The sequence below is a fragment of the Notolabrus celidotus genome, chromosome 7 (assembly GCF_009762535.1).
Source record: "Notolabrus celidotus isolate fNotCel1 chromosome 7, fNotCel1.pri, whole genome shotgun sequence".
NCBI lineage: Eukaryota > Metazoa > Chordata > Actinopteri > Labriformes > Labridae > Notolabrus > Notolabrus celidotus.
The window spans coordinates 37,208,994-37,218,993 of NC_048278.1; the positions used below are offsets into that span (position 1 = coordinate 37,208,994).

Genomic DNA, 10,000 nt, shown 5'->3' on the forward strand with positions numbered 1-10,000 from the left:
AGTGTCAGTTTTGGCGCCCCCCTGTGGACAAAGCGGTTTGACACGAAACAAGAGCAGACTGCACAAACTTAAAGGGCATGTCTGTGCTTGAATACTAAGAAAAGTAGATGCTAAATTCATGCTGCAGTGGCCTGGCATCTTTTTAAACTACATCCCTTCAGTCACAGATAAACCGGACCAATCACAGTCCTTTATTTGAAAAGGGGGCGGGCTCTATAAGAGGACCACACTGCCTTTTGTAAACAACCAAGATGGCAGCTTCCATCTAAGGATGCCAGGCTACAGCTGCAGTCCATTCTTCATAAGCAGACACAGGAAGGTAGAAGCTTGTCAACTTAAAGCTCCAGTGTCAGTTTTGGCGCCCCCCTGTGGACAAAGCGGTTTGACACAAAACAAGAGCAAACTGCACAAACTTAAAGGGCATGTCTGTGCTTGAATACTAAGAGAAGTAGATGCTAAATTAATGTTGCTTTCAGTAACCCGGCGTCTTTCTAAACTACGTCCCTTCAGTCACAGATAAACTGGACCAATCACAGTCCTTTATTTGCAAAGGGGGCGGGCTCTAAAAGAGGTCGACAGAGCCTTTTTGTAAACAACCAAGATGGCAGCTTCCATCTAAGGACACCAGGCTACAGCTGCAGTCCATTCTCCATAAACAGACACAGAAAGGTAAAAGCTTTTCAACTTAAACCTCCAGTGTCAGTTTTGGCGCCCCCCTGTGGACAAGGTGGTTTGACACGAAACAAGAGCAAACTGCACAAATTTAAAGGGCGTGTCTGTGCTTGAATACTAAGAGAAGTAGATGTTAAATTCATGCTGCAGTGGCCTGGCGTCTTTTTAAACTACTTTGCTTTAGTCACAGATAAACTGGACCAATCACAGTCCTTTATTTGCAAAGGGGGCGGGCTCTATAAGTTGACGACACATGACGCCTTTTTGTAAACAACCAAGATGGCAGCTTCCACCGCAGGGAGTGGTCTATGCTTACACTTCCTGTTCCTGTGAGCTACGTCACACGCTGCTTTGCTCTGATTGGTTGTAGTTCTGTAGCTTCGAGATGCTAATTCCCTCTGGAAGAAAGGGAATGAATCTAAGAGATCCAGACCAGGTCACCACCATGACTCGGTCTAAAGACGCCAGGCTACAGCTGCAGTCCATTCTTCGTAAACAGACACAGAAAGGTAGTTTGAGTCAGTTTTGGCGCCCCCTGTGGACAAAGTGGTGCCTCTCATCTTGGTAGTCTGTGCAGCAGCTGACTTTAAAAATGTCTACATCATAACAATGGATCTTATCTCTCAGGTTTGTTTTTGTTTGTCATGACATTTTCTAAACAGCCCAAACCTCCAAATACAGTGTTTGGAGATTACTTTGCTGCCCCCTAGTGGCTACATGAGTAACTGCATTCAGCACACACAAAGAAAACTAGCTTTCTTACATTTTGAACGTCCACGTCTGGCCTTCGGGATCTGGAGCAGGACACGTTAAATTGTAAGGCCCGAACAGAAACCTGAAACCTTTGAGGACACGTACGTCTCCTCATCCTCTCGTCACGCGTCTTCACAAAGATAGAAGTACAAGAGAAACACACACACACACACTCGCGCATGTCCGACCCCCCTTCAGTGTAACGTTCAGAGAGAGAGAGAGCGTCTTGTGAGCAGTGATGGGAACATCTCATGACGCCTCCGCTGTCCTCTGTGAACTCGTCACCTTTGACCCCCCCGTGGCTGAGCGCGGCGGGGCGATGACCTTTTTATTTACACCCGGATTAAAACATGAACTCAACGACCCGGCTTTGTTTTGAATTTAGGGTGAGCGGAGGCTAGAATCAGCATCATCAGGATTCTGAGGCCCAAACCGTCGTGATTTAACCGCTCTGTGTGAGGGACCGAAGCTGTTATGAGACGCTGCTTTGTTCTAAAGACGGCTGAGGAAGAAGGATGCAGAAACGTCAGCTCAGAGCTTAAAATCTACCTTCTCTGTCTCTGGATCAGGGGCGTCGCCAGACCCCCTTTACTGGGGCATGTGCCTCAGTATAAATGAGCTGTGCCCCAGTATCAGGGGCAGACTGGCCATGGGAAGTAAAGGAAAAGACTTTAGGTGCAGTTGTTAAAGGTGACATATCATGCAAAATTGACTTTTTAATGGTTCTTTACCTGAAATCTGTGTCCCTGTCTACAAACCCCCCGAGAATGAAAAGAATCCATTCTGCCCCTGTTCTGATTTCTCCACCTTTCTGTAAATGTGTCTAAAACAAGCCGTTTCAGACTTCCATGTTTTTGTTACGTAACAACAATATCCGGTCTGTAACAGGAAGTCAGAGCTCGGAGCTTGTTCAGCCCATAGACTGTATAAAATACAACTCAACCCCTCCTCCGTTTTTCATTCCCTGCACACATGTGTGCTAACAAGGAGCTTAGGAGGGAGGCATGCTAGTTGTAGGCTGTCTTAATAAACACAAAGGTCGCTTTGACTCCCCACGTCTGCAGATTTGAAGATCTAGTGGATGATTTGTATTTGTCATGGATAAGTGCTAGCTCTAATTAGCATAGCCACATAGCTTTATGTTCGTAGCTGTAGCTGTAGCTGTAGCTGTAGCTGTAGCTGTAGCTGTAGCTGTAGCTGTAGCTGTAGCTGTAGCTGTAGCTGTAGCTGTGTACCAAGACACACGTCGACATACTGACAAATAAAACAACAAGAAACACTAAATCTGTGACCAATCCTTCAGAAAGGTCCTGCTGCCTTTCTGGTAGAGGTCGGTTTGACTCCCCACGTCTGCAGATTTGAAGATCTAGTGGATGATTTTTATTTATCATGGATAAGTGCTAGCGCTAGTTAGCATAGCCACATAGCTACATGTTCGTAGCTGTGTACCAAGACACACGCCTACATACTGATAAATAAAACAACAAGAAACACTAAATCTGTGACCAATCCTTCAGAAAGGTCCTGCTGCAGGCGCCTCTCCTTCAGGATCAGATTCTGGATCAGATTCAGAGGGTTGAAGTAACGTGATCTCTGAGCAGCCGTGTATATTCAGCCAACATGTAAACATTAGATCAACGTGCTGGAGAGCCGAGGGCACATCCACTTCCTGAGGGGGCGTGGTCAGAGAGAAAACAGAGTGTTCTGAGGAGGACTGAAGAAGAGGACTTTTCAGGCAGACCAAAATCTGATTTCAAAGTGTTTTTTTGAGCATAAACTTTAAAGACTTGTTTTGGGGACCTCTTAGACCAATATATGTTGATGAAAAAAGCGTGATATGTCACCTTTAATGTGTTGCATCCACTGCAGTGTTTCCCATACATTCATAAATTCCTAAACAAGTGAAGTCCCACTATCCCCAGCACTGCTTTGGGTTAAAAAAAAAACCCCATCATTAAATCCACAATGGTTTGAAAGCTTTCCCTGGTTCTTATATTCTGTAAATAGAGATACAGCTTTTTGTTTCTCATGTAGGATGTTTGGTAAACACATGAAACATGACACATCTGTGAGCACTGGTTTCACTAACTGGAAAAAAGCTCTGGATCTCTTTAGAGGGCACGAGAAAAAACACCTGCCCATAAAAAGTGTGTGTGTGTGTGTGTGTGTGAGAGGAAGGGGAAATAGTAGGGGACCTGTGCCCCAGTAGAGCTTTATGCCTAGCAACGCCCCTGCTCTGGATGTTACCTCTCTGTTGTCTCAGATAAAGAGGACTCTAAATTTTATGAAGACTGGTTTCAAATGTGAAGAAAGAACTTGTCTCCTCGTCTTCATGTTTGTTTTCGATTCACTGCTTCATCAGATATTTAAAGAGATGCAGGAGACATCAAACGTCTCTGAGGCTTGGAGGAGACATCACCAAAACAAAAGAGAGAGAACAAAGCAGATTGTAAGTTCTGCACTGAGACGATTATTCACAATCCAAAAGGAGGCGTGACCGCAGACTAGACGGAACAAGGACGCCGTCTCAGTGAAGTCCACGTCCAGGGGACCAAGCGGACGTCTGTAAGCGTACAAGTCGGGAGTGAGTGAAGAGCAGCCACAGATATGAAACACCAAAAAGGCGGACGGAGGCGTCTCCACACACGGGTGTTAAAAAGGAGCGGCGCAGGGAGTCGTAGACGATGAAGAGGAGGACGATGAAGATGAGGTTGACTCGTTGATTTCATGTTTGGAGAGGGAAGAACTGTCTTCTGTTACAAAACACACGAAACAAACACCAAGAGTCCGTCATCAGTGAGAGAACCTACAGTGTGTGTACCTCTTTAGCTCCGTGTGTGTGTGTGTGTGTGTGTGTGTGTGGTGTTGGATGTGTGTGTGTGTGTGTGTCCACCGTTGAATCCACAGCACTACACACACTCCTTGCAGCCACACTCCACAGGTTTCTCCACGTCCTGCGTGAACGAGGTGCCGTCGTCGCACTCGAAGGTTAGCCGCCGGCGTCGGACCCTCAGAGGAGAGCAGCAGGAAGCGGCGGTGGAGGTGGAGGTGGCGGCGGTGATGGAGGAGGCGGCGGAGGCAGCGCCCGGGTCGGTTCCGGCCTGGCACCGACCCCGACACTCAACCCAGGAGAACGGCTTGGACGTCTGGCAGAGCACGGAGCCGTGCTGCAGACGGTGGTAGTCTCTGACCGGCTCTCCTCGACACGGGGACTCTGAGGGTGGAGATGCAGGAGGAGGGTCAACAAAACATGGAGGACTTAACGGTTCAACAGAGTTCATGTGGCGGCTGTTTGAAATGAGTCACTTCTTCAGTCTTCAATCTACTTCAGTCACACTTTTAATTTATCAAACTGTAGAAACGTCTTTTTAAATGTGTCTGACATTTCACCACACTGGGATTATTGAGGTTTTGATCAAACGTCAGATATTAAACTGACGTCATCCACAGCGGGGGAAATATTTTGAACATCTGTCCCCTCATCGTTGAGTTGAGTTTTTATTATCAGTGTAGTGTGTGCTTATTGTTGCTCTTGTGTGTTTTGATTGAAGTTGTTTCTTAAGAAAGATCATGTCCTTTATTAAGCTTCTTGACCTCTCGTGACAAACACTTCATATTTGTTTTAGAATCATATTATTATGCAATCTAATATGTGCACAAATAAATAAATAAATAAATAAAATTAATAAATACATAAATATATGAAATAAAAAAATAATTAATAAAATAAATAAATATATAAATTTATAAATAAATATAAATAAACATAAAATAAATATATAAATTAATAAATCAATATAAATTAATATATAAATTAATAAATAAATATATAAATTAATAAATAAATATATAAATTAATAAATAAAAACAAATAAATATATAAATTAATAAATAAATATAAATTAATATATAAATTAATAAATAAATATAAATAAACATAAAATAAATATATAAATTAATAAATCAATATATAAATTAATAAATCAATATATAAATTAATAAATAAAAACAAATAAATATATAAATTAATAAATAAAAACAAATAAATATATAAATTAATAAATCAAAATAAATAAATATATAAATTAATAAATACATTTATAAAAAAGAAACACTTACTTAACACTTAAAATAAATATGTAATAAATAAATAGATACATAATTCCTTTAAGAAATTATATACGTAATAAATAAATTAATAAAATACATTAACAATATAAAAAAATAAACACAAATACATAAATATATAAATTCATAAAATACATAAATAAATAAATAGGTAATAAATTAACACTTCATAAATAAATAAACACATAAATGGGTAAGTTGATAAATAATAAAACATACATCGAATTAATGAATTATACATAAATAAAATAAATATATACATACTTTGAATAAATAAATACTTAAATTAAATACATAAATAAATAAACACAGAAAATAAAATAAAGAAATGTAGAATTTAGCTTGTGAATGCTTGTCTTTGTCATGAAAAGGTTGTTGATGAACATTTGTCTTCATTTTTTTTTCTTATTTTAAATTAACACTAAATTTAAAGGGCAGTTTCAACACTCTTGCCTCACTACATAGTGATTAAGTCATTAATCAGATGTGGTGCAAAGACTTGTATTTCATTTTAACCTTAAATCACCAATCTGTAGCTCCTCAATCTAAAGTATGTTGACCCTCTCAGGTCTGTGGATGATCAGTGAGTTTTTATCCTCTGTTTTTCTAATTTGACTTCATCTATGAGATACTGGTGTAAGCTTTAGTATGCTTCAGGCTCAGTACATGAAGGACTGTAACTGTGTGACTGATGCTCAACAACACCGTGACAAACCGCCTCTCACCGATATCACAGCTCTCTCCGGTGAACCCCGGCTCACACACACACTCCTCTCCCTCCTCCGTCTGCTCACAGCGGCCGCGCAGACACTGCAGACCCCGACACAGACCCAGCGGCTCCTCCTTCAGGCTGCACAGCGCACCGACGTATCCCTCCTCGCAGTCGCAGCGGTACGAGTGTGCGTCCGACACCACGCACACACCGTTCACACACCTGAGGAGGAAACACTCGTTAATACGGACGTGTGTGATCAGAACCACGGCGTACAGGGAAGGTGTGAGGAGGCCCAGCTTACTTGCTGCCCTCACAGGGGCTGACACCGGCTCCAGAGGTGACCACATCTGATCCTGTGAGGCTTCCTGTGATTGGCTGATCACAGTGCTGCCCCGCCCACCCTGGCTGGCAGTGACACTGAGGACCCTGAGGAGAGAGGAAACAGGTTAAACAATCAGTTGAGTGTTCTTCAAACTCAAAACAAACATTTCAGAGTGAGAGGAAGGTTCAGGGACGACGGAGAGGTGAAGGAATGACGATGTTTGAGACGTTTGAACATCTTTGAACACGCAGCGGAGCGACGTCTCTACCTCTGCGGCGTTGGGCTGACACACGCCGTACAGACAGTTCAGCTTCCTGCAGGCCTGACAGCCCGGCACCACCCCCGGATTCATGTGGCTGCGGGTGAAGTCCTGCAGCTCGTGGTTGATGTAGAGGTTCTTGATGCAGCCGTGGAAGCTGGACGTGTTGAGGCTCTGAAAGGAGAGACCTGGAGAGGAGGGCAGGACCTCCTCGGGCATACCTGCAGAGACGGAAGATTAATCCACCTGGTCAGACAAGTTAGGAACTCCTTTAAATAAATCAAAATACACTAAAGGTGTTTTTGACTGCAGGGACCAGGGTCTGACTTTAGTTCTGAGTAGTTCCTGCTTAGAGGGTAGTACTCTCCAAAGTTCCAGGAACTTTTGGGGCGAGGCCTGCAATGCTGAACGTTCCCACAGTGTTTTTATTTCAACCTCCGTCAACAATAACATCACACACACCTGAGATTCACTTGGTTTAATAACTCCTGAACATTTGTCTTCTCTGAGAACCGGTGTTCCGGTTTTAAAAGTGACCCTGTAAACTGGAGACCTTCAGCTGAACGTATCAGTGTTTGTGGAGTTTACACAGCTGTTGAAACACAGAGGGAGTTCCTGGGAATGCAAACTAGTTCAGTTTTTTTATTAAGATTTCAAAATATCCTCATCAGATATTTAATGATGATCTAAAGACGTTTATGAGGGATGCATCCGGCTGAGAGTCTCCAGTTAACAGGGTCGCTGTTTAAACCAAAACACCGGCCGATCTCTGCCACGGCTTTTTGAGTTCAAAATGATTTTGAAGCCGTGTTTTTTTTTGTCAAAATTTTTTTGGTCATTTTTTTTGTCAATTTTTTTTTTTTCCAATATTTTTTTCAAATTTTTATTTTTCAAATTTTTTTTGTCAATTTTTTTTTCAAATTTTTATTTTTCAATTTTTTTTGTCAATTTTTTTTTTCAAATTTTTTTTCAAAACATTTTTTTTCAAAAACATTTTTGTCAAAAAATTTTCTGTCAAAATTTTTTTTTCAATTTCCAAAAACCATTCAGTCATCGTTTTTACCATCTGTGATTCACTTGATTTCTCTTTCTTTCATTAGTTTTTATTTCTTCTATCTTTTTTGTATGTGTGTGTACTTTTCAAAAGAAGAAGCTGTGATTCTCTTGATTTAGCAGCTTGTAACAGTAGTCTTCTCTCAGCCCACCGTGAATGAGTCTCTCCTCCCGGTGTTCCGGTTTTAAAAGTGACCCTGTAAACTGGAGACCTTCAGCTGAACGTGTCAGTGTTTGTGGAGTTTACACAGCTGTCGAAACACAGAGGGAGTTCCTGGGAATGCAAACTAGTTTAGTTTTTTTTATTAAGATTTCAAAATATCCTCATCAGATATTTAATGATCGTCTAAAGATGTTTATGAGGGATGCATCCGGCTGAGAGTCTCCAGTTAACAGGGTCGCTGTTTAAACCAAAACACTGGCCGATCTCTGCGATCACGGCTTTTTGAGTTCAAAAGGATTTTGAAGCCGTGTTTTTTTTTGTCAAAAAATTTTTTGGTCATTTTTTTTTGTCAAATATTTTTTTTTTCCAATATTTTTTTTCCAATAATTTTTTCAAATTTTTATTTTTCAAATTGTTTTTGTCGAATTTTTTTTTTCAAAATTTTTTTTTCAAAATTTTTTTTTCAAAATTTTTTTTTCAAAATTTTTTTTAAAATTTTTTTTTCAAACATTTTTCTCAAAACATTTTTTGTCAAAAAATTTTAGGTCAAAATTTTTTTTTAAATTTTTTCCAAAAACCATTCAGTCATTGTTTTTTCCATCTGTGATTCACTTGATTTCTTTTCGTTCATTAGTTTTTATTTGTTCTATCTTTTTTGTATGTGTGTGTACTTGTGGGAATGCAAACTAGTTTAGTTTTTATTAAGAGTTCAAAATATCCTCATCAGATATTTAATGATGGTCTAAAGACGTTTATGAGGGATGCATCCGGCTGAGAGTCTCCAGTTAACAGGGTCGCTGTTTAAACCAAAACACCGGCCGATCTCTGTCATGGCTTTTTGAGTTCAAAAGGATTTTGAAGCCGTGTTGAAACGTCTTTGCTACTCGCGCTTATCTCCTCTCACGTGTTGATTCAGTGAATCCATCTGTGATGAAATATAGCACCATCTAAAACAGACCAGCTGAGTCTCTTCATGCTAACAGGCTAACTGTTGTGTTGCTCATAATGATACCTGCCTGTCCGTCTGCTTCTATGGACTTCAGCCCACGGTCGCAACACAGACAACAATGGGGGCACAGGAACTTTTTAGTTCAGGGGAAAGTAGTTCTGGGGGCTAAAAGACCAGTCGAAATGCACCTTATTACCCAAAGGTTCTCAGCCTTTGAGCTCTGTGCCTGGTGTCTCTCCGCTCTTACCTCCGACGTAAAGAAGAGCATCTCCAGGCACCGTCTGGCTCCGCCCCTGACTGTCCAGAGTGGTGGGCTCTCCTCCGTCCACGGACAGGTTCACCATGCGGTTAAAGGTGACCAGCTCCACGGTGTGAAACTGCCCGTCGTTCACTGTTTCCGTGCTGTGAACAGGAAGTGTGACACATCGGGTTAATGAAGGACGAAGGGTAAAGGGAAAAGGAAGGTGACGCCTCTTTATGACCGACAGAAGCAAAGAAGACATCGGGGATAAGACAGTTTCTTTAGTGAGAGCTTTAAACACCTGAAACTTCCTGCAGGACCAGATCATGAGTCTGACTTTGACTCCATCAGGATCTGGAGCTTGTCCTGTTTTTGCTCCACTTGTCTCTCTCTCTGATCTCTTCATCTTCTGCAGATGATTTAGCGTGCTCTCAGTCAGCTCCTCTCTGCAGCTGCTCCTCATATAAATAGCCTCCCTCAGTGTAAACGTGTGTGTGATCATGTGTGTGTGTGTGTGTGTGTGTGTGTGTGGTCATCCTCCTCAGCAGCTAACCCTCCAAACATTTAAGCCCTCGACTCTGGATGAAGTGGACACTCTGCCTCGAGTGTGCTCTGTTGGCGTCTGTGTTTAATCCGTCCACGTTCCCCAAACCCTGCAGGACTCTCAGTGAGCGACCGCGCTGCACACACACACACACACACACTTGGCGGCAGCGGCGTTGCTTGGCTACGGTTGGCTGAGAGG

General features: G+C 41.8%; 1 protein-coding gene across 1 annotated transcript in view; it reads right to left on the reverse strand.

Annotated features, from left to right (window-relative positions):
• Window positions 1-3,443: 3,443 nt before the first annotated feature.
• Window positions 3,444-10,000, reverse strand: part of LOC117815615 (slit homolog 1 protein-like) — a 14,733-nt gene continuing 8,176 nt past the window's right edge. The window contains exons 7-11 of the mRNA XM_034687423.1: window positions 9,262-9,416; window positions 6,859-7,070; window positions 6,570-6,694; window positions 6,279-6,487; window positions 3,444-4,639 (exon numbers count right to left, since the gene is read on the reverse strand). Of these exons, the coding sequence (XP_034543314.1) occupies window positions 4,335-4,639; window positions 6,279-6,487; window positions 6,570-6,694; window positions 6,859-7,070; window positions 9,262-9,416 (1,006 nt within the window). The 3' untranslated portion in view covers window positions 3,444-4,334. The remainder of the gene's footprint in view (window positions 4,640-6,278; window positions 6,488-6,569; window positions 6,695-6,858; window positions 7,071-9,261; window positions 9,417-10,000) is intronic.